Source organism: Megascapheus bottae, chromosome 20 (assembly GCF_031878675.1).
Source record: "Megascapheus bottae isolate mThoBot1 chromosome 20, mThoBot2.hap1, whole genome shotgun sequence".
In the NCBI taxonomy this organism is placed as follows: Eukaryota; Metazoa; Chordata; class Mammalia; order Rodentia; family Geomyidae; genus Megascapheus; species Megascapheus bottae.
Window position 1 is genome coordinate 6,675,666 of NC_143528.1, and position 27,699 is coordinate 6,703,364.

Genomic DNA, 27,699 nt, shown 5'->3' on the forward strand with positions numbered 1-27,699 from the left:
TGAGGCCAGGAAGGTCAATCAGGGCAAGATGCTGCCAGTATCATGAGCACATACCCACTGCAATATGCCACTAATAACTTAGTGCCTCTCACCTCTTGTTTGGCCCACAGAAGGCCTGAGTGCAAGGAAGACAAGCTGAATTTCCTTTTCTTCAACCCCATTTTCCAGACCAAGAAAGATCTGAATGATTACTTTAGTCAGTACTTCTGAACCAAATCTGAATTTAATGTTAAATCATATAAGGGCCCTATCAAACAATGCAGGTGAAATTAAGTGTTGACAAGAAAGAGCCTGGGGATATTTTCCAGGAAAAGAGAGTGGTAATAAAACACTGTGAAACAGAATCAAGAAAAGTAGTCACTAAGTCTACAGCATTAGGAGAAAGTACTGCAATAGAGGGAACAAAAGTAAGAAAGGGCTATCTAATTCCCTTGAAGCCAATACAGGGCATTTGCAAAGCCACTGGGAGAAGCTGAGCAGAGGAAAGGGGATCATCTAGCCTACATTTAACAAATGTAATCATGGGGGAGGGGAGACTGTGCAGAAAGGATTTGAAGGCAGCCAGAGTAGAGGCAGTGAGGAGGAGGCACACCATAGAAAACAATGATTGTACCAACTGGGAGAAGTGGACAGATGCAAGCTCTATTGTACAGGCAGAGTCATTGGTGGCTGAGATGTGAATGAAGCAAAGAGGAGTCAACGAGGGCCTTTAGGTCTCTTCTGGGCTCTGGAGGACACTACTGAAAAGGAAAAAAAAAAAAAGAGAAAAAACTGGGAGGGGATCAACAGACTTGCACAGTGTTTATAAAAAAGAGTTGAGGGCAGGCATGTTAAGCTTGAAATGGCTACTAGATAGCCAAATAGATATGATATGCAGGACATAGGTCAAGAAGCTAGTAGAGAAAGTAAAATGCCGCGCCTGAGTGTAATCAGTACAGAGAGGAGGACTTGTGTATTGAGGAGGGAAAAGCCTATAGCAGAAAGATACGGATTCTGTGCTGTATAGAAATGAAAAGAGAGGGCTGAGAGTTTGGCCTAGTGTTAGAGTGCTTGCCTAGCATGCCCGAAGACCCGGGTTTAATTCCTCAATACCACATACATAGAAAAAAGCCAGAAGTGGTGCTGAGGCTCAAGTAGTAGAGCTCTAGCCTTGAGAAAGTGCAAGGACAGTGCTCAGGCCCTGAGCTCAAGCCCAGGACTGGTAAAAAAAAAAAAAGAAATGAAAAGAAAATGTTCTATAATACACTATTACAGAAATGTACTTGTAGCAGGTAAGCAGAGAAAACTCAGAAGACAGTAATATCACAGAAGCATTCCTACATCCTCCTCCTAGGGGTAAAATATTTTTTTAATTTTATTTTATTGTTAGAGTAATGAGCAGAGGGGTTACAATTACAATAAGATAGTGAGAACATTTCTTATTGGACATTGTTACCCCATCCTATGCTTTTCAGGTGTAAGGATTTTTAAGGTATTAAACAGAGAGACTCAGTGACCTTGATCTTTGAGTTCCAACCTGAAGAAATACTAAAACTTACACTTATGCTGGAGGTTTTTGGAATCTATGCAAAGAGATTGCGTTGGGCCTAGAGCTCACATCCAGCTCCTTCCTTTTTTTTTTTTAAACTTCATCTGTTCTCTGTGCTTGCATTCAGTCACCAATCTGTCCTGAAATGGTTAACTACTGCTCCAGCTCTTTGCTCTTCAGTTGAGATTTTGGAAAGATGTATCTATAACTCCTTTCTCATCCCCTATTGATTAGTGGATCCACAATAATCTTGCTTTCATCACCTCTTCCATTACATTACTTCCCTCGGTCAAAAATGGATACTTCTCACTTCTCATCCTAATTGTTTACGCACATTGACCATTTATTTCCACTCATCTCTCCTGCGCTGGCTTCCATGTGCATTTTTCATGTGCTCCTCTAATCTCTCTGTTCCATTCCTAGTTATGAGATTTCACTGAGCCCTTGCGTTCCTTCAAGTACTTATCAGCATCTGTATCCAGGACTCAGGTAGAGAACAAGTATAAAAAAAACTCAGGTATCCTGAAAAAGCTTGAATGTCTCATCTTGATAGAGAGCAACTAACCTAATGACCAATAACTTGTTACCAATGACTGTCAACTCGGTATTTTGAAACTCATATCTCTGGGCTTTAGGATCATAAATACAACTGTATGATAAAAAAGAACCCATTGGCTATTCAACAGTCATGCATATTTTCACAAAATCTCATCACAAGTGAATTTATCATCTTGTTTCCCAGTCTCATCTATTCTATTCATAACCATACCACAGGGAATCACTATCAATTCAACCACTTAAGCCAGATTCACAGAAAGCCCCCAAACTAAAGGAGTCATGAAAAACTTTTTGTTCTTAGCTATACTATTCAACAGTTACAAAGTCTTGCTAATTTTCCCTAAATTTTCTGTTTATTCTTCTTATACCCTCCCTATAAAAGATCAGAACCCATCAGTACACTAATATTATATTAATCTCTTCTGCATCCTTGATCTTGCTCTTTGAATGGGAAGAGGAGGAGATTCAAAATTGACCTGTCTACAGCCCTATATATGACACTTTATTCACTCCAAATTACACGTATTCATTGTGGAGGAATGTGGACTCTTAGGTTAGGGTTAGGGTGAGGGTTAATCATTGCCCAACTTTCCTCTTTCTGGTGGTGTCATCTCCTCACATTTGGTTTCTTATTCACCACACAAGTACAGATTAAATATCTCTAATAATAGAACTTAAAATTTTGACACTTAAAAATTTTGAATTTTGAATATTTTTATTAAGTATGCTCGACTAAGTAAAGTATGCAAGCATTCCAACATCAGAAAAATTCATAACTCTGAAACTGTTCTTGCCCCAAGCACTCTGGAAATGGGACACTCAATCTGCACATGCAGCTGGTTTCCTATAGAGGCCCCAGAGTTCCCTCCTTTTTGCTTCAGTAACATAACATGATCCTCGTTGTAGGTCAATATAGGGCTTCATTGTTAGTACAGACTACTTTTTTAAAGAAGAAATAACACTGATCTGATTAAATTTCTGGGTTTGTCACCTGAGGATACACACTCTTGATTTTCCCATTGCTAGGCGTGCTAACTGATTACGTGATCATTTAAATTACTGGTACCTTCTTTATAACTGTATATATGATATATGTATTTATGAATGTATCTTGTAGGTAGCTGGGCTGAGATGTTAACATCCTGCTACTCCTGCAGCTTTTAACCCCTAATTTGAGCCTCCATGTGCTATTTCTCTGAATTGATATTATAACAAATACCTTTGTTCTAAAATACAGAAGAACCTTCCCCCTCTTGTTTATATTCACCCATACCTTTTTAAAGTATCTGGCAAAAATCTCAGTGCACATTCTTATTTAATGAGTTAGAATCCTTTAGTATCATTTAATTGGATATCAAATTATCCCAGATCTGGCTGAAGGAACCTCTCCTTCTTCTAGGGTAGCTGCCATTTCTTTATTACATATTTACATTGAGTGACATTATACAAAATAACTGACCTTTACTCTTCAAATGTCAAAATCACAAATGACAAAAGATAGACCAAGGAATTATCCAGACAAAAGGAAGCACAAGAGACCGCAGAAGTGAAGGTCACACACTGTTCTAGGGAGCTTTCATAGATGATAGGACAGAGAGGCTGGCATAACTTAAAGGGAGGAATTATCACAGGTTTAGAGGGTTTGTTTTATGGCTGTTTGGTCACATGTGGTTGTCTTTACAACAGGAGCTGTGAAAGAGCAGAGCTACGCATTTCAAGGCAGGGACAAAGAAGAAAGAAGAAATGCAAGAAGGGGTCAAGGCAAGATGTAGCTTCTAAGAACCTATCTCTGTGACCTATTTCCTTGAACTAGGCCGTACCTCCTTGTTCATCACCTTCCACCTATAGCATCAGATTAATAATCTATCAAAAGATTAGTCTATTAAGTCATGGCCCACATGCTGTGTCTCAAGCAACACTATCAAGAACCTGCCCATAGACACATTTAACTTAATCCCATAGATTTCTCCAAAACCAGTGAGGCTGACAATGAAAATTAACCACTATACACATGAATGAGGATTTTTGTTTATTACTAAAGACATATCTGGATCATTCAAAAAGTATGAACAAGACTTTTATATCGGAGAACAGTATGATGTCAGTACTAATTATTGGCACTTATGCTAGATCTCTGTCAGAAAACAGCCTTGTTTTCAAAAATATAATCAAGGTGGTTTTTTTAAGGGAAATGGCTGTCATATCATACAACATCATTCAGACACAAACTGTGTGTACAACTGTCTATATACAAATACCCATAAAGTCATGTTCTCTGTACAATTAGACCAAAAATTGTGTATGCATTCTACATGGTAATCTAATTATATGGAAAAATTTCTATTGATTAGTGACATTACATCAGCTATAACACTATAGTTCCATGCAATATTCAGATATTTGTTAAGATGCCCACATCAATAAAACTATTGCTCTGCTAGACATAAACTCATAAAGCATATACAATTAATTATGTAATTACTTGATAATGTTCATAGATGACAAGTACTGGCTTATTTATTTCCTCTCATATATTTATTATATTGGTAAGATACACTCCTAAAATTTTACTGTATAATAGTATACCTGATTAGGCTAGCAGCCTATTGCATCTCTTGTCTACCACATCTCCTGACTGCATCACGAGGTTACATAAAGTGCCAGATCTATATCAACTAGGTCTGTGGAAATCTAAAATTGCCTCCTGATGCAGTTGTCAGGATGTATGCCATCATTAAATGGGTATGACTGCACAGGTAAACAGAGAAAGAGCCTTAATGTTAAAGTAAATGTAATAAAATGTTAACATATGAAGCTCTCAGTGAAGGGCTTAAAGGAATTTTTCTATTACATTGCAACTATTCTGAAAGCCTGAATTAAAATCAAATGATTTGTGTATATCTCACCTATACATCTGATGCAGTAATTTCTTCTCCAATCACTGCCAGACTGCATCCCTGTAAACACTACTTCAAATAGACCACCTTAAATTTAGCTCCTGTTAGGATGCCTCTGGCTTTTGAACAGACAGAATTTTCTTATCAGTTTTGCATGAGACAATTTCAGTGTGTTTTGAGACATTGGAATTCTAGCCTATGATTTTCTTATTATATAAAGATTACATTATGTGAGTGGATTTCTCTGAAATACCATATGTATGTTCATAAAGTTACACATAAAGTCTTATGCCTTATTTAATAGCCTGCTGTTCATGGATTAAATTTCTTAATCTTTGGACTAGAGGCCACATATTTTTTACTTTGCAGTAGGCTTGAGCATATTCTCAGACTTGTCACTTTTGGGCAAACTGAATACCTGCAAGAACTCGACTTGGCTAGAAACAATTCCTACATGCCTTTAGTTGGATGCAGATCCAGATTGCATCTTCTTTTAGAGATATAACTTTATCCAGAAGCCAAGTTTTCTACTTTTCAATAACATTCCTATAAATTAACTTCAAACTATAGGAAAGACTGATCTTTGGCCACAGAAAATATCTTTGACTTTGCCATAGTCCTTTATGGAAAGGGAAAGTAGGGTTTCAATTTTTTGCAATTTGTACTATTTATGAGGATATGAGGATTGGTGTTTTCACAGATTTCTATACCTGAGAATATGTTCTAGGTTCTCAAAGGAAAAGATTAGAGCAGAGCAGGCAGACATGGTGGCCAAGGGCTTATTCTGAGCTGTGCTCTGTGCCTAAAAAATGCCCACTTTTGGAACTACAGCCTATATACATGGCTGGGGGGGGCAGCTGCTTTCCCACCAGTCATGTATTTATAATACAAAGGTGATATATCAGGTCTATATTAGACTCAGAAGTCAAGATAGAATAAGGTGAATCTTGCAGCATTTTACAATTGAACAAGAGAAATAAATCTATAACTAACTTCAAAGTGAGTATGATACTGCTTAAATTTTATCCAGATTGTGGGAGAAGCATAAGAATATGCTATGAAACCTCAAGGATGGATACTTAGATTTCATGGGATTTGGAGTTGTGGAAGCTGCAGAGATGCCTTGTCAAGGCTGGGTTAGTATGTGAAGCTGCTAACAGGGTTAGTAGACATGTACACTAGGTGTTTTAAAGACTCCAACATGGGATTTGGATTTAGGCAATTAGGCATTAGACAGGAAGAGAAAGTTTTATAGGGGTAAGAAGAATAGAGGCAAAACAAGAAAAGGAAAGCAAGTTTCATATACCAGAATTAATCCATGTCACTCATGTACAGCACAGAACAGTTTTCAGGCTGTCATTGGGTAAAGGATAAACGTAGGTTAAGGCTGATTCTGAATATCAGGCAGATATATCTACATTTATTTATTTTTGTTGTTGTTGTTGTTTTTCTTTGCCAGTCCTGGGGCCTGAGCACTGTCCTTGAGCTTTCTCAAGGCTAGAGCTCTACCACTTGAACAACAGTACCACTTCCAGCTTTTTCTATGTATATGGTACTGAGGAATCAAATTCAAATCCGGGTTTTTGTGCATGATAAGCAAGCATTCTACCACTAGGGCAAACTCCCAGCCTCTACTTTTATTTTTCTGTATAGTTTTGTAAGTAGATGAAGGAAGACCATTGGCAGTTATTGACAAATGGAACTACCAAAGGCATGAAACAGATATATAATGGAGACTTAATTGAATATCTTCCTTTCTTGACTATATGTATATATACACATGTATGCATATATGCAGATGTATATATACATATATAAATACATATATAATATAATATGTACATATGATATAAAATTTATACAAATATGTATATAAGTACATATATAATAGAGTATGTATATATGATATAAAATATATAATATACTTTGTTTTCCTTTTAGGGGTGGCACATGTACATATACATATATCCACACGTGGTATGTATGTATATAAATTCCACACATAAAAAAGAAAACAGTTTTAATTTTACTGTGCCCATGTAAAAGTAGAGAAATTTGCAGCTTTTAAATGAGATTCTCTTCTAGTTTCTTCATTCATTCTTGGCTTTATGCATAGATATTTTTGAAAGCATCTCAAATAAGCAGCATATTTAAATTTTATTTGGTACATATCAACTTTCATAGTTTTTTAACAAAAATACCAACAAAGCATAGTGGTTTCCTACAATGTTTTCTTCCACATGGTCAACTTGCAGTAACAGGCTTGACTATAACACATAAATGTTTCTTTTATTTCCCAGTCCCAACTCCCAAATTAACGGGAAGACTCAACCATCAAGAAGGTTTTGCAGGGACAAGAGTTAATGACACCAGCACAACCTTTCATAAGCAGGAGAAAAAGAGAAAGAAAAATGAGTGATAAAACAAGGAGGTAATCTGTTTGCCCATGAAAATAAACAAGTACAAATGATTGAATATTCCTGATTCTGACACTCATCCAGATACCACTGTGTGCCATCTCCTTCCAACTCAGTTGGACCAAATGGACACAGGAAGGTGTGTTGTCGTTCTGCCCTGGAGACACAGCTCTGCCATCTTAGTGGGGGTAAAGGTAAGTTGCTCTTAGTTATTTATTTTCACCTTTATAAAATCACATGGGAAACTAGGACTCAGCCATTTGATGTCCCAGGTTGCTGGACAGGCAGACAACATTTTAGAAGTGTTTGAGAGAAAAACAATAGCTTAAGAGTTTAAGATGATGGGTACTTAGGCGCCTAAAAGAAGTGTGTGTGTGTGTGTGTGTGTGTGTGTGTGTGTGTGTGTGTGTGTGTGTGATTGTGTGTGTGTGTGTGTGTGTGTGTGTGTGTACATTAGAACTTGTTCAGGAGAAGGAATACTCATAAATGAAATGAGAATGGAAAGCATTCACCACTTTCCTCAGGGAAATACTCAAATGCCTATGGGCTTTTCTATTGTAGTTCTCATTTAATTGAGAAGAATCCATAAGGCTAGTACTGTAAGAACACTCAGGGGGAATGCGGTTGAAAGGACAGATCAGGTTCCAGATCTGCCATCAGCTTGGTGCCTTTTGGTCTAACCATTATGAACACATTAAATGAGAAAGGCTTATAAAGTGGATTAAATCAATATTTCCCAACCAGTACTTCAAAAAAGTTTTCTAGGGACTATTTACTCAATGTGCCCAGACTAAAGTCTATAGTTTTATAGACCTTGGAATAGACTGATTTAACTGCATACCCAGTATTTTATTAGGATCATCCTTCATCTCATTTGGACCCTTTGAATTTTGGAGGATATTTGTTGTAGGTAAGAAATCCAAAGTACCCTGTATGCATAATCATTTATTTGACTTGATGTAAACTTAGTTTCTTTCTTCCAGAGTCTGATCCGGTAAGACTGTTCTAGAAGCCTGTACTTTGAAAATGGAACTATGTACCTTACCACGTAAATGGCTAATGAGCATATGAATTATAAAAACAGTATAAATTTGTATATACTGTTTTCGTTTAAATAGAATATTGCTTTCCTTTTTTTTGCCAGTCATGGAGATTGAACTCAGGGCCTAGGCACTGTCCTTGGACAATTTTTGCTCAAGGCTAGTGTTCTGCCACTGAAGCCACAACACCACTTCCAGTTTTTTCTATGTATGTGGTACTGAGGAATCGAACCCAGGGCTTTGTGCTTGCAAGGTGAGCACCCTACCACTAGCCTATGCTCCCAGCCCTGCTTTTTAAGTTATCTTTACAGAATTGTACAAAGAGGTTTTATTTCAACTTGTCAATTTATGAGGACAATTCATCTTGATCAAAATTAACCCTTATGTGATTTCTAACTTATTATATTCAGTACTGTCCCATCAATACATCCTCAAGGGTGTATTGCCCTGGAGATTTTTCCTAATACAATTTTTAAGTTGCCAAATTCTCAATGGATCATTGGCTACATGAGGAGAGCATAAGCACTTTTGATGTTGAATTAGAACAACTTAATGAGTAATATAAAATGATATTAATTATGCAAAGTCCCCTCAAGATGCCTGTCACTAGAGTAATAAACTACATTCATGTATTGTCTCTAGTACTTACAAAAACCAATTTTACAAGGAAGAAACACAGTGACAATTACATCTAATTTGTCTTTTATTTTGGAGGAGTAAAGATTCTTCTTACGTGTAATGTGTTATTTTCTGAGAAGCACTTGCAAATAATGGCCAGAACCTTGTCTTGTATGCTAATAAAACATGAAAATTGTTTTTTGGAGAGTACAATTTTTGCTTATAGAAATAAAAAAAATTCTAAGGAAGGCCCTAAAGGCAGCCCTTCCCTCATACTTTTGATAACCATTATACTAGTTAAATTCAATTTACATTTTAATGTACACTGGTCTCCAAGTCAATGCAATATTTAATGACAAATCATGTCTTGACTTGCATAGGTAATTTTAAATAAATTAAATAACCTCTCACTTTCTACATGGGAATGAATATAAAAACACTAATAGAGAATACATTAAATAAATTGCTTCATCAAGACTTCAGTGATGTTTAGATACTATTTAGTGGAAAATATCACATCTTTATTATATACAAATGTATATATCATATATGAGTTTTTCTAATCTCTGGAAAGTTTAGCAAGACTATTTCCATGGAAGTATCTCATGAATCTGTGAAAAGTTAGGAAATGATGGAATAAGAATTCTTTGATTCTATCATGCTTAGAATGGCGCTATTACGGTTAACTTAGAGAAAATTTTTATAAATCTCAATATATTACAATCTGTAGGAAAATTATTAAAATACTAAAATACTCCATTCAGATCCATTAGCGTCAGCAAGAATTAACAAAGGCACAAGAAATAGATGTTGTTGCTACAGAAGACAAAATGCATCACAAAGCATCAGTCAGACAGTGAAAAAGTGGCAACTCAGTGTCAGGTACAGTGTTAGACATGGGACAGTTGTCACTTCCTCTCACTCACACAATAATTCCATGACATGGGCACTTATTCATTGATGAAGACATTAAGTATAAAAAATATTCTCTGTCCACTAACACACAACTAAGAAGTAGTAAGGTAGAAATGAAATCAACTGGCCTCGAGAGTCTGGACTCTTTGCTATGGTGCCAATACATGTGTAAAACTTGTGATGGCAGGGGCAAAGATTGTGTGAATAAGTCAAGGGTGACAAACATAATAAAACATCAAAGATTCTGCAAGGATACAGGCTAAGGTGTAGAGTCAGAGTTCTGGGAAATTAAGAAAAGTGGATTTTTGTCATTCTTTGCTAAAATGGAGAGCTTTAAATTCTAGGTACATAAGGTCACATAGGATGAAACTAAATGAAAGGATCCCTAAGATATGGAAACAAGGGCCTTATCTTGTGTGATTGTTGTTCTTAATGCGCTATGTTATTTCTCATCTCTTTTGTTGAGCTTTGGTTAACCTCATATTGTTACTGTATCTGACCTTGTTACCTGGTACATTGTATATATGTTTATTTTTTATTTGAAATAGGAAAGGGAAGAGAGGGGAAAAAGATGAGGGGGAGGGAAGCAAATGGGGACAAAAACATGAGAAAGGGTATCAATGTGTGAGAAGTAATGCGCCTACTACCCGGTGAATGTAAATGTTAACATCTGAATACATTGTCCCAATAATAAAAAAAAATAAATATAAATGGGGAGCTTTCTAGTAGGCAAGGTGAATCAGAAATTAAGACAGGAAAGAAGGAGGTAGAACATACGAGAGGCAAATGAACAGGAGGAGTATGTTATTCAAAATGATTTAAAGAATAGGGCATGTAGGCCTCAGAGAAGTGAGGGAAAAGTAGAAGGGAAGTGAGCCTGAGATGTAAGAATTGAAAGGACGGGGCTTAAACCCCTCATGCAGCTTTTCCTCTTTTAGGTTTGGACAGAGCCCAGAAGATAGGGTGAAATGCTCTGGCTGGCCTGAACACGGCCGTCCAAAAAGCACAGGAAAAGATTAATTATGGAAAAAATAATGCAAACAGATCCCTTTCTTGGCTGACCACTACTTTAATGTCATAAAATGTTAGTTATCAAAAATTAATTAACTAAACAACTACAGGAGCGATATTTCCCCTGGCTCTCATATCACAAACACAGCTTATTAAGTGACTGGTTTTCTCTGCGTTATGAGGCCACACCTAACATCTAGAGGAGGCCTCTCAAATCACCAGCATCATGAAGGTGAAATGCATAGTTTACCAGGAAGATTTCATTTCCCAGGAAACGTAAACGTCTCTGCAAATAGCAATTCACTCCAATTCTTAATCCCTAAACTATCAACATCTATGAAGAATTCCTCTAGTCCACAAATAAATCCCTCTTGTCCCGTATTTTTTTATGGCACTCTCAAAAGATGATATTTGAATAAAACAACAATAACCATCATTGCCTTCCTCCTCTTCAGCTTCTTCTGCAGGAGCCTTTCCACTCCTGAGCATGCACAGGAGCTTTATGGAGGATCCATGGAGGTGGGAAATTGGAAATGGTAGAATGACATTTTAAAGGAGGAGAAGTTAGTGCATTTATAAATCTGGTTTGCATTATAAAAACACGGATGCTGAAATATGATAAAGACATCTCGGACTCTCTCAAAAACCTATTTTCTTCTTTTCTTCAATATTTTTCCCCTAGCCCTTTTTGGGTCAAACAAATGCAATTTTACAACCCGCTTCCATGGTTTAAGATTCAGAGAAAAGAAATTGAACAGTAGGCTACAAAACTACCTTCAAGCCTTATTTTTGCAGATTTTCAGGCAGATACAGTAAAGAGTCATCCATCTCCTCTCCCCTTCCTCTCTGAGCGCCTCACCTTTTCACCCTGAACTTTGTCACTGATGAGAATAGCAAAATCCATGTGTGGGGTTTTTGTTCCCAGGAACATCTTTGCCTGGCATTGTCAAGACACCTGCATCCTGACAGGCTAGGCAGAATCTCTGAGCCAGACTGATTTGCTGATTGTCCTCCGGAGGAAATGATCCCACATTTAAACTACAGTTTTAATAGAGTAAATGGTGTGGAGATAGGAGAGATTTTCCAGTTTCTAGCTGCATCTCCCCCACCAACCCCCCAGCCTCCATGTACTTACAGGCAATGCGCACAGAGGCCTTTCTGCTCTTGGAGGTTCCCAGGTGGCTCCATGCCACACACTGGCACCAGTAGTCCTCTGGCCCATGGAAGTCCTCTACCTGTTGCCTGGTGACATTGATGAACACCTCCCGGACCTTCAAGCCTGAGGAGGGAGAGAGAGAAAAATCATTTGGGGGCCTCTGGATTTCAGAAACATCAAGTCCAGGTTAGCCAACACTTTTTCTTCTTTAATTAACTATTCTGTTTTTTAATCAAGGCAATGTTCTAATTACCTTGACGATAATATATGACTGCTAATTAAATTCCACCAGCCAAGAAAGCTGGAAAGCCGCTTGTCAAGTATTACCAACCAAATCGGCTCCAATGCAATAGAGTGGTTTCCTTGTAGATTGCCTGGGTGCTTTATCTTTGTCTTGTTTTGTGTAAAACATATGGTGAGGTGTATAGTGTTTAAGTGAATCGCTGAAATTCTAGATGCAAAAGAGGCCGCAATATACCAACCTCAGAGGCAGATTCGGGTTGATCTACATGCCCCTATTTAGGGTTTGGTAGCACAGGAAAGGATACTATCCCAGTGTGCTTTAGGAAAAGAAAAAGAATAGGACTGTGTGGAGTTAGGGTGAATAGACTGTGACTCAAGAAAAAGCCAAAATATCAGTATCAATAGTTTAATACAACAAAGTCAATGAGACTTAAACAAAAATTTAAAAAAGATTGACTACTCAGGAGTCTGAGATCTGAGGATCATATGTCCACAAGGCTCTGACTTCCATTTAACTATCAGAAACCAGAAGTGATGTTGTGGCTCAAGGAGTAGAGTATTAGCCTTCAGCTGAAAAGCTCAGGGACAGTGCCCACTACGCAGGCCCAGAGTTCCAGCCCCATGACCAATCAAAAAAAAAAAAAGTTGAAAAGCAGAAGCAGAAAAGTAGAATGAACTCAGGAGAATCCCTGTTGCAATGGTGTAAGCATAGGAAAAAGGGATTTTATGTCAGAAAAACAAAATAACAAGCAAACATGAAAGATACATGTCTGGACTTGGATGGAGATATTTTAACTATAATCTTTGAATTGCTTTGTGCAACTTTTCATTCTCCTCCTAAAAATATACTCCTGGGCTTCTAACTACAAAATGAAAATACTTTCCTACCTCTGATCAAGAACCATCAGGTCTTTGGGAAAATCAGTTACCTTTCATGGAGTCACTGGAACAAAGAGGACACTCCTCATTAGACAAAACAGTTAAGTCATCACAAACAGGGAAGAGACCTTGGTATTTGGTGTGTTCTCCAAGCACAGCAGACACTGTCACAGTGCCCTGTGTGATGGCTGTGTGGAAGCCAAAGGAAACTCTCACTTACTGCATCTACTCCAGTGCTCAGTGTTGTGATATACCTGAACGTCTTCATTATTACCTTCTCACATTGCACATTGCCAATGTGTGTTGTTGTAATGCTAGGTTGCAGATAAGAAAAATATGCCTTAGATATTTGGGTCCACACAGAGTGTGTAAGTGGAGCATGTGGCGTTTTTCCCTGATTGCTACACCAAAATTAGCATTATAAATACCAGTGTCTTTCCATAATTCAATACTATCCTCTGCCTTACTTATTCTTGTTTTGTTTGTTTGTTTGTTTTTTGGTCATGGGGCTTGAAATCTAGCCTCGGTGATGTCCTTGAGCTGAAGAGCTACCACCCGCACCGCTTGAGCCACAACACCACCTCTGGTTTTCTGGTGGTTATTTGGAGATGAGCATCTCACGAACTTTAGTGCCTGGGCTGGCTTTGAATAGTTATCCTCAGAGCTCAACCTTCTGAGTAGCTAGGATTACAATCATGAGCCACCATGCCCAGCCTATTTTATTCTTAATTGTGGAATTGATAGTGATGAAACAGGTGAACGTTTTAAATATGCCTTTGCTTTTCACATCAAGACAAATTCTGGAGGGACAAAATCAGCTTACACAAAATGAGCTAGTGATTCTGGGACAACCAGAATTTGGGCGTGGTCATAGCAGGATTTAAAGAATATAATTCAGGTATACGATTGTTCAGGCATGGGAACTATAATTTCCACCAACCAATAGTCTGTAATTAATACGATGTGATGAGAGATAGCATTGTAAAGAAAAAAACCAAGAGAATAGATTAGACATATCCACTTTCTTATTTTCTCCATCCTGTACGTCCATCTAGGCTATCAATTTCTTTTAGGTCACAAATGTAGCCATCTCAAAAAATGGCTCAGACTTGTCATATCCAAAGAAGAAATCAAGGAGCGCCCACATCTAAATCTCCAAATTGTTATGACCAAATAACAGCAGAATTGTGTTTCTGCCACATCCAAAATTGATTGATCATTGATTAGTTTATGCCCAAAATGAGCCTTGAACTCAGGGCCTACGTGCTGTCCCTGAGATGGGTTTGCTTAAGGCTAGCACTCTACCACTTGTACCACAGCTCCACTTCAAGCTTTTTAGTAATTCATTGGAGATACGAGTCACGCAGACTTCCCTGCCCTGGTTGATTCTGAACCATAATCCTCAGAGCTTTGCCTCTTCTGTAGCTAGAATTAAAAGCATGATCCACAAGTACTAAGCCAAGATCTACTTTAATCAGTATGATGACTTGCAGACATGGAGGCATGTAGACATGAAACTCACTGTCATGGTGGAAGAAGCTCACACCTACTGATACATAGAAATAGGAAGATGTTCAGGGTAGGTAGGAGGCCAAGAGGCACAAAGAATGTAGATAGGTGCCTTTCCATGCTGGTTCTCATGAAGGACACCTGAAAAGGCTGAGTAGACAGGCTGAGGATTGGCTGGTTTTCATGCTGTCGGTGGGTGCTGGGGCAACCCTAGTTATCTGCCTAGTACTGAGGTTAAGGGAGAAGACAAGTGGGTTGGAATAGAGAAATTGCATGAGGAAGGTATGTAGACTATGTGTTGGTTGGTTTGTATATGAAAGTCAAGAAATATCTCACATAACATACTCTGGAAAGTAGCATCCCTGAGGATGGCATCCTCATAAGATCAACAGGAAACTAGAAAATGTGATTATCGCACAAGGAGTGCTGCAAATTTGCTTTGGAAATCAAAATCAACAAAGTAGAACCAAGCACAACCCATCCCTTTCATTGTTTGCTTCATCTCTTTCAGAAGAACTATAGTAGGAAAGAAAATTCTGACCTCATAATTTCAACATTGAAACAATTATTAGTGTATTGTAAAAAGTTCTCCATACGAGTTTGCTCAGAAAAGCTGATGTAAACCAGTGCTTCCAGTACATATTTTATATCAGGAGTATCAAAGATGATGGGTCGAGTGGCATTAGTATACAGTTTAAAATGCACTGCCTTTCTTGATTAAACCACCTTCTAACATGAGTTCTTTGGTTTCTGTCAAACTTCCTATTTTAGAAGGATCTTAAATATCTGTATCTACATTCTCCTATAAAACCAAATTCGCTCTAGTTTAATAAGGAAACATTTAAAAAACCAGTATGCTATTTCTCAAATCTTCACTTCTCTTGTTATACACACATATTTACATATGTGCATGCATATGTATATCTGTAATGTATATACATTCACAAACTAGAAACATGCAAGAAAAACAGCTCTATTTGAGGATTTCACTTAATAGAGTTTCCCATCATCTTTTCCTCCATGCAAGTACACCCACCAGAGTTGTACACAGAGATAGCTCTCTATTCCCTTTTTTCTCCAAGGGTGGCAAAAACTTGCTCATAAAAATAAATGCTATAGTGGTTCAAAAATACCAGGAAAATAAAAGGTGCATTTCATAAATAAGAGTAGCACTGTACCGAGAAACTTGTATAACTCTAATCAGCATGGAAAAGTCCAACCCTTTAAATTATAGTCCAAATTATACCCATCAGCCTTTGTTATGGAGTAGAGTCTTCCAGAATATAAAAATATGACTATGGTACTGATATGCTAATAAGCTTTCTAAGCTGGTGGATGGTTTAGTTGTAGATAGACTAATGTTGGCAGCAGATGAATAATTGCTCTGCATGTACTAAACATAACAGAGCAGCACAGAACTTCATCATTTGTCAGCTTTATTTGTTTAAATGAGAAAAATGCTGACAGCAGTTATTGCTGTAACCTCCTTATTTATCAGATAGAAAACACTAGTTACTCTTAGCAGGTCTAATCCTGTTGGGAGACCAAACTTCGAGAATTTTCAAATTAATTGAAGGTAGAGGCTTTACACTTTTGGAAAGAGAAATGTGCAAGTAAAGAGGAAAGAAATGCAAAGGAAATAAAGAATGAACATTATTTATTTCTCGTCTGGTTTAAAATACAAGGACCACACATCCTAGTAGATGATTCCAACCTGCTGTGTAGAACATAAAGAATTCTGGAACCATAATTAACATTCAGTACCATGCCAATGCCAGCCCAGTGTCTACTCACATCTGTCCCTGTACCTTTTATCTCCTGCTCATTATCAGTTCCACAAGGCCTAGGGTAGTTCCTGGTGTGATTTTTCTTGTCGGCCAATTCTCAAATACATCTAGCAACGGATGAGAGCTTGGGGATAGATTTGATATTTCCCCTCTGTCTCAGTTTTACCATCTTCAATTACCTGGATGTTCTCCCTATTAGGAGGCTCAGCTTTATTTTATTTATTTATTTATTTATTTCTGTTGATTGCAGGGCTAGAACTCTGGGCCCAGGTACTGTCCCTGAGCCTCTCAGCTCAAAGCTAGAACTCTTGAGCCACAGCAGCACTTCAGGTTTTCTGATGATTAATTAGAGACAAGAGTCTCATGGACTACCATGAGACCAGCCTGGGCTGGTTTTGAACCGCAGTCCTCAGATCTCAGCCTTCTGAGTAGCTAGGATTACAGATGTAAGCCACTGGTGCCTGGGTCAGCTTGATAACCTTAATAGCTACATTCCAGAAGGAAATGCACTTGCCCTTGTCCTGCAAGATGTTTTCTGTAGCACACAGAAGCAGCAGGGGAATAGCACAGTAGTTTGGAGATAATAGTTCCCTCAGTCTCTTATTAGTCCAGTGTTTCAACTATGCTCTGCCTCACTTTTACTATTGTAATGCTCATAATTAGGGACTGATTGAAAGATTATTCCAGTCTCTATCCATAAAGCTCCAAAGAAACACTCCATCAGGAAAGCATGGATAACATATGGATTTGCTCTCTTCTTTGAGAGAAAAACAAATTCAGCCTTCCTGTAAATAGGAAGGTTATGATGATTCAACCCTATGGATGCTTGGTTTGAACTCCAATGGGCTTCTCCTTACTCCTTTGTGCTGAGCAGACAGAAAACAAGCCTTTCAACTGGAAGAAATGAATCAGCCAGTTGCATAATGCCATGTGTTTTATTTATCTCTTACTTGTCTAGAATGACAGGATAGAAAATATGCTAAGGTGACTGTATATTGGCATTATCATTACCGATTAGTTATAATTATTTGTACAACCCTTTGCTGTCATTAATGCTATTTTTCAATTATCTTATTCATGCTGATGATAAATTAATATTACTTTTTATTTTTACCAGTACTGGGGCTCAAACTCAGGGCCTAGGCATGGCCCCTGACCTTTTTTGCTCAAGGCTAGTGCTCTACCACTGGAGCCACAGCAGCACTTCTGGCCTTTTCTGAGCTGTTTATTGCAGATGAGGAACTCATAGACTTTCCTACCCAGTCTGGATTGTAACTTCAATCCTCAGGCCTCAGCCTCCTAAGTAGCTAGAATTGCAGACTTGATCTACTGGCACCCATCTTATTTCTAATTCTTATTATTATTTTGCTACATGTCCTATAACAGTGAAAAGAGTCATAGGTTTGCGACCACATTTGTTACAAACAAAGGTGTATTGAATTCCTTGTATGTTCCTGGATATTATAAGTGTTGAGAAGCCCTGACAAGCAACCTCTGAGGTTCACTGCCCTCAACAAGCTACCAGGTGACAAGGAAGACACTTTTGCCTACACTGACAACACAATGTGGTAGTTGCTATGACAGCAGCAGCACCTGCGGCTGCAAGATCAAGCAAGATGGCCGCTACACTTCCCACAGAACCAGAAGCGATTTCCTGTGGTTGAACCATATTCTGTCTAGGATATGAAGCTTCTAACAATATCCACCACATAGCCTGATTATAGCTAGGCTCTAACACTCTGAAGAGAACACATGAATCTTACGTGTATTTTCTAATTGGAAAAATGAGATATCAGGGAAAATTGTCATGGTCCTGCACCTCCATATCTTAAGGGAGGTTTGATGTCTTCAAGCTGACAGACCACTGAAAACAGTACATTAAATATAGATAATTAAAAGGTAGAACCATATTTCATTTTACTGGCAGATGATTAATTAGGGTTAAATGTCTTTTGCTTTCCTCCTAGCAACAAGGTTAAAATATATTCTGACAAAAAAGTAGTCATTCTTTGAATGTACATGTACACTCTGCTTAATGAATACTCTTTGGTTTCCCAATACAATAAGCACTTCACACTTTCCTCAGAAGCACTCACAACCTTCAGGTTTAAGTACAGAAACAGAGAATACACCCAAGCTTTCCAGTTCTTTCCCCACAAGAGATTAGAGGTGTCTGCAGAGGAAAGCAAATTAAGTTGATAGTATTTCCTGATTGTGGCAAGAAGAACTTCAGGCAGAAATGCACAGTGAAGGGTGAGGGAGAGGCCAGCATTGCACATATGACTCCCTTTATGCCATACACAGAACGTGATCAACTATTCCCCATTCACTGGCTTCAACACTCATCACCATTGAAATCCCTCCAGTTAGCCGGCCATTACCTGAGATCAGGGAGTTTATCAAGCAATGTACATCATCCCCAGTAGATAACATAAAGAATAAATGTATACTATACTGTATGGATGAATCACAATCAAGTGGTAAAATTTTATGCTATAAAGATCCAGCTGTTACCTGCTCATAGCATTATCCCCTTTTATCTTTTCACAATTGTACAAGTTTATAATGACAGATTTGTTCGAAAATTGGGCTTTTGCTTTATTCAAACATGATAATATAGCAGATTTCTATTGTATATTTTCAATAATGATTGGGTTCTTCCTGAATACCAGCTTGCCAGTTGTGTTTGGGGATGTATACTTCACGAAGACTTATTAGTGATGCTTTTGCACATTGGGAAATGGATGCAAAAGGTGGCTACATGACAAATTTCCTCAAAGAGTTACTGAAAGGGGAGCTATATTTCAAACATGACCCCCTTCTAACATGGGCTTAGCCACTAGGCAATCTTCAGGCATTTTTGTTTCATTTGGTTTTAGGTATTTCTAATTAATAAACATACATCTTACTACCATGCAAACAGAAAAAAGAAACTCCCAAAGCTATTGATTACAAATTTAAAGCTTGGAACAATCCCTGGTAACAATCAGAAACAGTTATAAAAGTGAAGAGCTGCTTTCTATTCCTAGGAAGGATAGACTGAGAGTAAATGGCCTCCAAATGTTTTTTGTATATGTGGCTGTTATAAGAAAGGCTAAATTAGACACCAGAGACACTCACCATACTCAGCCACAGGATATGGAGAGAATTCATAATATTTCCTGAAAACCTTTTAAGAATTTGTCAGTCTCTTCTGAGAAGTGAAGTGATGAACAAGATGAAATCTAGAGTGGAAAGTGAGGATATTTCTATAAAAGTGAGTTTTAAACTCACAGCTGTCAATGGAGCACTTGAGAGATGGGTAATTTCTACGTTCTGTGGTCTAAAATTTATGCACCTTGGTGATTCGAGAATCACTGGAGGCAACTGAAATTAATGGTTTTCTGGATGATACTATATTCAAATACTCATCACCAGCACAACAAGGTTCTGAGATTGAAACTTTCAAGATTTAATACATTTTTATTTCTCCTTTTTTTCCTTTTTCTCAACACAATCCATTAACCTTCTTTCCCTAGAGACAAGTTCTACTAGTTTAAGAAGGAAATCACACACAATGAAGTCCCTGAAATGATATTCTTAAACAAATATTAGTTTACTGGAGTGGAGACTTTTCCCATAATACAGTAGGATATACATTATTTCATTCCTTAGAATTTGATATCTCTGAGGTAGCATAAGGTAAGCATTATGGAGCTTTTTAAGGGTATCCTCATTTGTGTTACACAATAAGGAATCGGTTTATCTTATTGATAACTCACATTTCTCACTGGCAACATGATGCTAATTGCAAAGAAGTGTTTGGTTTGTTTTTATGTGTGAATATGTGCATACCTGCCTGCTGTATTAAAGCTCTTAATTGTGTTACTGAATATTCTACCTTTTTCACGGGGGCACATGGGTTACCTCTCAATTCTCAGCTTTCAGATGTTAACAGAAACAAAACAAGGAAGAAGAGTTCCCATATTTCCAAATGAAATGAGGCAGAACAAATGAAAGAGGATCCCTTGGCTTGTGCGGAAAACGGGAAGTGTACATTACTAAGAGGTATAGCCATGTCTCAGCAAACGCAGTAACTCATGTCAAATAAATTGTACTTTTTGCAGGAAAGAACTCTAGCTCAGGGTTTTCTGAGCTAAATTGCATGAAAACACACAATCCTTTTTCTTCTTATTTGAACTGTTAGATGACGGGGCCAAATTACCAGAAAGACCAAAGGCTGTTTGCAGCCTTTAACAACTGAAAGGACTTATTGCTTCCAATTTGGAGACACAAAAGATTCTATGCCTACTCCTATGCATTTACCACTAGATTTGAAAATAAGAAATGCCTGTATGTAAAAAGAAAATCAAATGTCACTGATTATTTTAAAAATCGCTATATAAAGATCGATATATCTGAAAGGACTTTTTAAATTATCTTCTTGCTCTCTCTGGCCAAATGTTGCCCCAATGTCCTTGGCCTCCTACTCTCATTTAGTCCTACTGGGATGACAGGAATTATTTTACAATCCAATCAAAGCCATTAAATCTGTAAAGGTAGTCAAGCACTATTCTCCTGCTCTGCACAGGACAGCCCAAGGGAGGTAATGCATCTATTTTTCAATACCTGAGGCCATTTTGTTTCCAATCTTAATTGCACTTATGCATTGGTTTGGGATAAAATATCTCCACTCATCTTGCTCCTGTTCCCACTTTTCTACTATTAATACAGTGCTTAGGAAACATAATTGCCACGTGGTAGACAGCGATTTTCATTAACTATACAGAAGAAAACTGTTTAGAGAGAGTCATTTCTTTCCTATTGATTCATTCAAAATGGTTTGGAAGAAATGGTTGTGCGTATTAAGTTCTTTTCAAAGAAACAACTATTAAAATTTAAATCCTTTTTTTTTCAAGAGCATTTGAAAAAGTAGTCTACAATCTCTTCTGATTTTGTCATTTGTGAATTTTTATTCTGCACAGTTCCATGGAAAGATGTAACTTTTAATAGGATTTTTTTTAAAAAAAGAGTGGAAATGAATGAGAGATTTTTACTTGAAGGTAGAGAAAGTAATCAATAATGTTCTCTGCAAAACATGGGGTTGCTTAGCAATGCTGTGGAATAAGAACTTGGAAATAATAACAAAACAGAATTCTGAGAAATTACAAGAAGGTACATTGTTGAATTGGTTGAAATACTTATCAAGAGGCCTTTAAAGAAGAATGATTATTAGATTTTTCATAGCAGTGGTATAAAAATGGCTGATTACTTTCCAATGTTCTTCTTTGTACTTGGGGGCTGCTACTATTTTGAGTTAATGATTAGGCAAAAATCTAGACAGACAAATCTGAGAATACACTACACTATCTCACTGAGCCTCTGATATTTAAGTTGAACTGAGTCAATGTGAGATAGACTGAACTTTCATATATTGCCATCATTCTGCAGGTGACTGTATTTCTATCATAGATGTTGCCACCTTTGCTAACATATTTCAGAATTTTCAGACCAAATAAGTCTGATTTAATCTCTCCCTAAGCCAAGTTTTTCAACTTAGATAGCTCCTAGATTCTTATCTTGGGAGCACAAAAATCAGAAACTTGTCTGACACCAAGATTTGATCTGTTTTGTTTTGTTTGCTTTTTTCCTTTCCCTTGATTATGGCTATGTCCTCATTCCAGAAACAAACTGTAACAACAATTATGGAGATGTTTGTATGTTTGTTACAAATTTTTTCCAAGACGCTTACAGAGCCGGCAGAGATGGTCAAGAATTACAAGTTCAAAAGGTTATATAATTGGGATTTGCAATAAGTTAATTAATGATGAAACCATTAAACCATATGTGGCATCATCCCATGCCAGCTGGAGAACTTGTGGAATTTCTGATGGAGAAGAACTTATGGATATGTAGGGAGAAAGACTGGTTTTGTTGAACATACTTAAAGAAGATCTTCAGGTCACAGATATCATATGATGAAGTTCTAGTTATTCTTTCCATATCTCTGACTTTTTAATGTATACAATAGGGATACTAGATTACCATTAAAATTCTTATCCAGTTCAGTTAAATTCCAGTATTTATTTTTTAAAGAAGCCTGTAATTGGAGCCGGGAGTTTGGCCTAGTGGTAGAGTGCTTGCCTAGCATACACGATGACCTGGGTTCGATTCCTCGGTACCCCACATACAAAGCAAAAAGCCAGAAGTGGTGCTGAGGCTCAAATGGTAGTGTGCTAGCCTGGAGAAAGCCCAAGGACAGTGCTCAAGCCCTGAGCTCAAGCCCAGGACTGGCACAAAAAAAAAAAAAAAAAGCCTGTAATTTCAAATCCATCTTTAAGACACGTTTTAATTTTTTTTCCTTTTCTTTTGTCATTTTTGTTTATTTATAAGTCTGAGCTGTGTCTTACCTGTCTTTACTCTGAGAGGCCTCCCATTCACTCATATATTGCTAATAATACACCAAACTCACTTGAAACTTTTTAATGTTTTCTGACTTTCTCATGTATAATAACTAGTGAGTTAAGTAAATCCAAAACTAAGTAGAATCAATAATCTAGACAAAATGGATTCTGATGTAGGGAAACAAATCAAAAAACATATACTTACAAACATGGCAAATGTTATAAATAGTAAAGTATTTTGAGTGGAAAGATTGTGCACTGAGATCTAGCCAAAATAATCTCTTTGCACCTTCATTTCCATAGCTGTAAGATGATAATAATAGTCTTATCTACCATAATGAGTTGGGGCAAAGACTGGCAAGTGCTGAGACAAGGCCCCATATATCATGAAAACTCAATAAATGTTGGCTTGTATGGCTATAAATCTCATCATCACTTCTTACCAGAAAAATTAGCTAAGTTAATTAAAAGGATCCTGAAATGCTTTCATATTAGAGATCCTGCTAGAATCCGGTGATGTAATTTGGGACCTGTCACTGTGCAGTAATCAAAAAAATTCTTGAGAGGACTTAATAAACAGTCCACTGGGGAGAATAATATGAGCATAATATCTAGCAACTAGAATATTCCTACTGAAAATGGTCTTTGATGAAAGATTTAGTATGTGACTCAAAATATTTAGAATTCAGAAACTGAAAACAATAACTGTATGGTTTTACTTCCACGGAGAATATTTACTTCCACATAATTTGAAGTGCTTAAACTTGTATGAGAGCATGAAACATGTCTATAAACTGTGCTGGAGTGAGCTACCAAAAGAACTGAAGGGTCGTTTAAAGATAAGACTATCTTGTATGCCTTGGGAAATATACAGATGACTTCATTCAAATATAGTCATAGCAGGCACAGTCAACCTTTCCCAGACACAAAGGGTGGGGGTCGGAAGCACAATCAAGGCTTCTGTTTGCTGCCCTGCCTCTTACCTGAACTCTCATCCAGGCTTTCCTCAGAAACATGCTCATTCTGATGGACCCATTCACCATTGCATTTGAAGAAGATCTGCATGGCCGGCCTTGCTTTGCAGCGGAGTGCAATAGGGTTGCTCTTGATGATATAGGCATCATCTGGCTCCTCTATGAAATGAGGCAGTGTCCCTGGGGCCGATGGGATGGACTCAGGAAGAACTTCACCATTGTCAGTTCCTGTGAAATTAAAGAAGACATGAGAAGAGAGCCCACACTGAAGATTCGCAAAGCAGAGCACATTGCTAAACCCACATTAGCTCTGAGAATCTGAGCTGGAAAACTGCTTGTTATGCTAATGTAATGATTGTTAAATCTGCAAAGAGAAATTATCTTCTAGAAGCTGAACTGGCATAATATGATACCTCCAGGTGGACATGCCTTCGGCTTGTGGGACAAATGAAAGTAATGAGTATGACACTCCCTCAGACTTCTGTTTGAATCTTAGTATCGGTGGGGCTCAGTTCATGGAGAGAACAGATGTGGTTTTCTGACAGATGTGTGTGAATGATAGTCGAAGCTACTCAGTTACAGATTGTCCCCACAGTTGCAAATTATCTGTTTGTTTTTTTGTTTTTCACCTAGAAAACTCCAGACTAGCATTTTACTTTTGATAACTCATCATATTCAAAAGGAAGGGCCTCTGGCCCATGCACTGGTCCCAACACTTCTCTATGGTCTGCGATAAATCATACTAGTAAGAATAAAAGCAACTCTGAGCAAGCAGTCTATAGCTATGCTAACACCTGCTCCAAGGACAGAAATGGACAGGATTCTTCTCTAATCTCAGGAAATGGACGAAGCAATTCCAAAAGATGAAAGCCAGGGCAAAGACTTTGCTTCTCTGTCTCTATTTAACAAACACTCAAGCCCCAGGAAAATAGCATAATATCAAAGGCAAAAAGGTGTGAGTGCTGAGTGTGCTGAAAGTGGCCAGGATGAGAAAGACCCTGTAAATTCCAAAGGCTAATCCCCTGAAAAAAATAAAGCAAAGACTTCAATCCTAAAATCAAGTATGCCCCGGAAAGGGCTATTTTGATTGGGAGGAAACAGATTTTAGGACTAAGCTAAAGAAGAAAAAAAATGTTGTGAACCACCTATCAGATTCTACTCCCATCAGATAGCCTGGGGTAGAAACTGGGGGAGGAAATAGACCCAGCCTAAATGGCTGTCTAAAAGATATCAATTTTGTGCCCAGCTCCTTATTATTATTCAAGTTTATATTACCAATCCAAATTAGTAAGCACCATTAAAGATAAACAAAATTCATTTATAATAGACGAGATGCTCTCTGTTTTAAGAACCTTTAAGAGGAACTCTCAAATTTTAACAATGAAAAAAATGGTAGAGTGGAGGAACAGACTACCACGTATTATGTGCAAGGAAGAAAATAAAATAGAGTAAGTTATAAAAAAAAACAACCCCTTTCCACTGGCAACATACAAGTAAGATTTGCCACTGCAATGTATTAAACAGAACAGTACCTTGACAACAGTATCTAAACATTTTATTCCACTGTTAAATACATCAATTTAAGAAAAAAATCACACAACATAACAAAGAGTTTATACACATTGCAGTGTATCTGTAATGTAAAAGTCAGCTCATGTATAAGCAATTCCCAATACTAATTAAATATTTAAGAAGTACCAACTTATCACAAAGTGTTATTAAAAGGACCATTTCTTTCATAAAATTGCAATCAAGTCATTTAGAAAATGAAATGAGCGAGAATAGTTTCAGGAAAAACTCTCTGAAGGGTGTGTGGTGTGTATTTATGTGTATATCTACTGTATTAAATTATATCTAAAAACAGACATTATAAAAATATATCCTGTATCAGTCTGAGAGTTTGGCCTAGTGTTTGGCTAGCATACACAAAGACCTGGGTTCAATTCCTAGGTACCACATATTTAGAAAAAGTCACAAGTGGTGATGTGGCTCAAGTGGTGGGGCTCTAGCCTTGAGAAAGCCCAAGGACAGTGCTCAGACCCTGAGTTCAGTCCCAAAGACTGGCAAAAAAAATCCTATATTAATTTATTTTACTGACTGCTCATACCAATTTCCATCTTTTAATGAAGGTTTTTATAAATCCTTGCATTAGAGGAAGAGACAAAGCTATTAAAAGATTTTATGCGGACATCAAATCCTCACTTCCACCAGGGACTTGAGCTCAGTCCAGAGCAATTCATTATTATCTAAAAGGGCCACCATATAAAGGAAATGTGCAGAATTCCTATACCTGAGGCATCGGACCAAACGAGCAGGGGAGGACACATTTCAACGGAAGCATTGTTAGCTTAAGTGGTAAAATGCAGGAACATGTCTGAAATGGCAGAGGGGCCGGAGAAGAGGCTACAAGCTCTAAGTCAATAGTGAGACCACCTTTACTTATTATAAAATATTAAAAAAATAAAGGCAGGTGATTGTGCAATAAATCAAGGATGTTAACTGTCTAGCTTGCAAAACATAGGGAGATCTAAAGGGCATTAAATTTCCTTCCTGTCATTTTAATAAATATCCTTTGGATAAAGAAACCAGTGCAGCCAGGCTAAGACACACACACACCAGGAGAATGGAGCTAAACCATCTAAAGGTAAGAAGAAGGCTGCCCAAGAGTCTCCCTTAGGAGCTTATTTCACTGTAAGGATGAAATCCACCCACTGTACAAGTCATATGTGCCAATCAACAAAGAATTGATCATATAATCAACAATTATGGAATCAGCCTAGGTATCCATTAACAGATGAGTGGATATAGAAAAGACAGTAAAAATACACAATAGGATATTTGTGGATGAGTGGATACAGAAAATGAAGTACAAATATACAGTGGGATATTATTCAGCCACAGAAGGGCATGACCTCATTGTATCGGTAAAGGGATAGTTTTATTTCTTGACAGTTTGGATCCCCTTTTTTAATTTTCTCTTGCCATATTACACTTGCTAAAAATTCTGGGACATATTGGAAAGAGTGGACATCCTTGTTAAATAGCAAAAATTAATACATAACTTTAAAATTAAGAAATTTGAGGGAAGGATTGGATGGGGAGAGGTGGATGAGAATGCTAAAAGAGGTGATACTGATGGAGACACATTGTGTTCATAAACTGCCTTGTTGAGAGGCAATTCCTTTGTACAATTTCTTAAAGTTAGCAAAAAAATTTTAAAGAGAATGAAATCCTGTTATGTGAAAATGGATGAATGGATATTATCATGGTGGAAAAAATAAGCCAAACTCAAAAGACCAAATTTCACATGCTTTTCTCATATGTGGATTCTACAATAATTACAAAAACAAAGAAGATATGACATGAAAATGGAAAGGGCACTATTTGAGAAGATAAAGAGGACTAAGTAAAAGAAGAAAGTAAAAGTTATGAATATGATTAAAGTAAGTCACAATAAAACACATTATTTTGTACCATATATACTAATTTAAAAAAAATCAATGTTTATGTTCAGAAGAGAGAAATAAAGGTAGTATGCAGTAGAATGTGACATTTTATTTTTTTTATACATTTTAATTATTATTATACAGGGGATATGTAAAGGATTTATAGTTATGTAAGTCAGGTAAAGGGCACAATTTTGTTTGAAAAATGTCACCCCTTCCCTCTCTCTCTCTCTCTCTCATCCAAAAGTTGTATAGTTCATTTTCAATGTAGTGAGTATTGCTGCTGAATTTGTTCATTGTTTGTCCCTGCATTTCTAGGTCCTCCATTTACCCACCCA

At 37.4% G+C, this 27,699-nt stretch overlaps 1 protein-coding gene across 4 annotated transcripts in view; it reads right to left on the reverse strand.

Moving 5' to 3' along the window:
* Nucleotides 1–27,699, reverse strand: part of Unc5d (unc-5 netrin receptor D) — a 559,209-nt gene that overhangs the window by 216,156 nt on the left and 315,354 nt on the right. For all 4 annotated transcript variants that reach the window (XM_090353935.1, XM_090353934.1, XM_090353933.1 and 1 more), the window contains exons 2-3: nt 23,925–24,143; nt 12,120–12,263 (exon numbers count right to left, since the gene is read on the reverse strand). In XM_090353935.1, the coding sequence (XP_090210061.1) occupies nt 12,120–12,263; nt 23,925–24,143 (363 nt within the window). The remainder of the gene's footprint in view (nt 1–12,119; nt 12,264–23,924; nt 24,144–27,699) is intronic.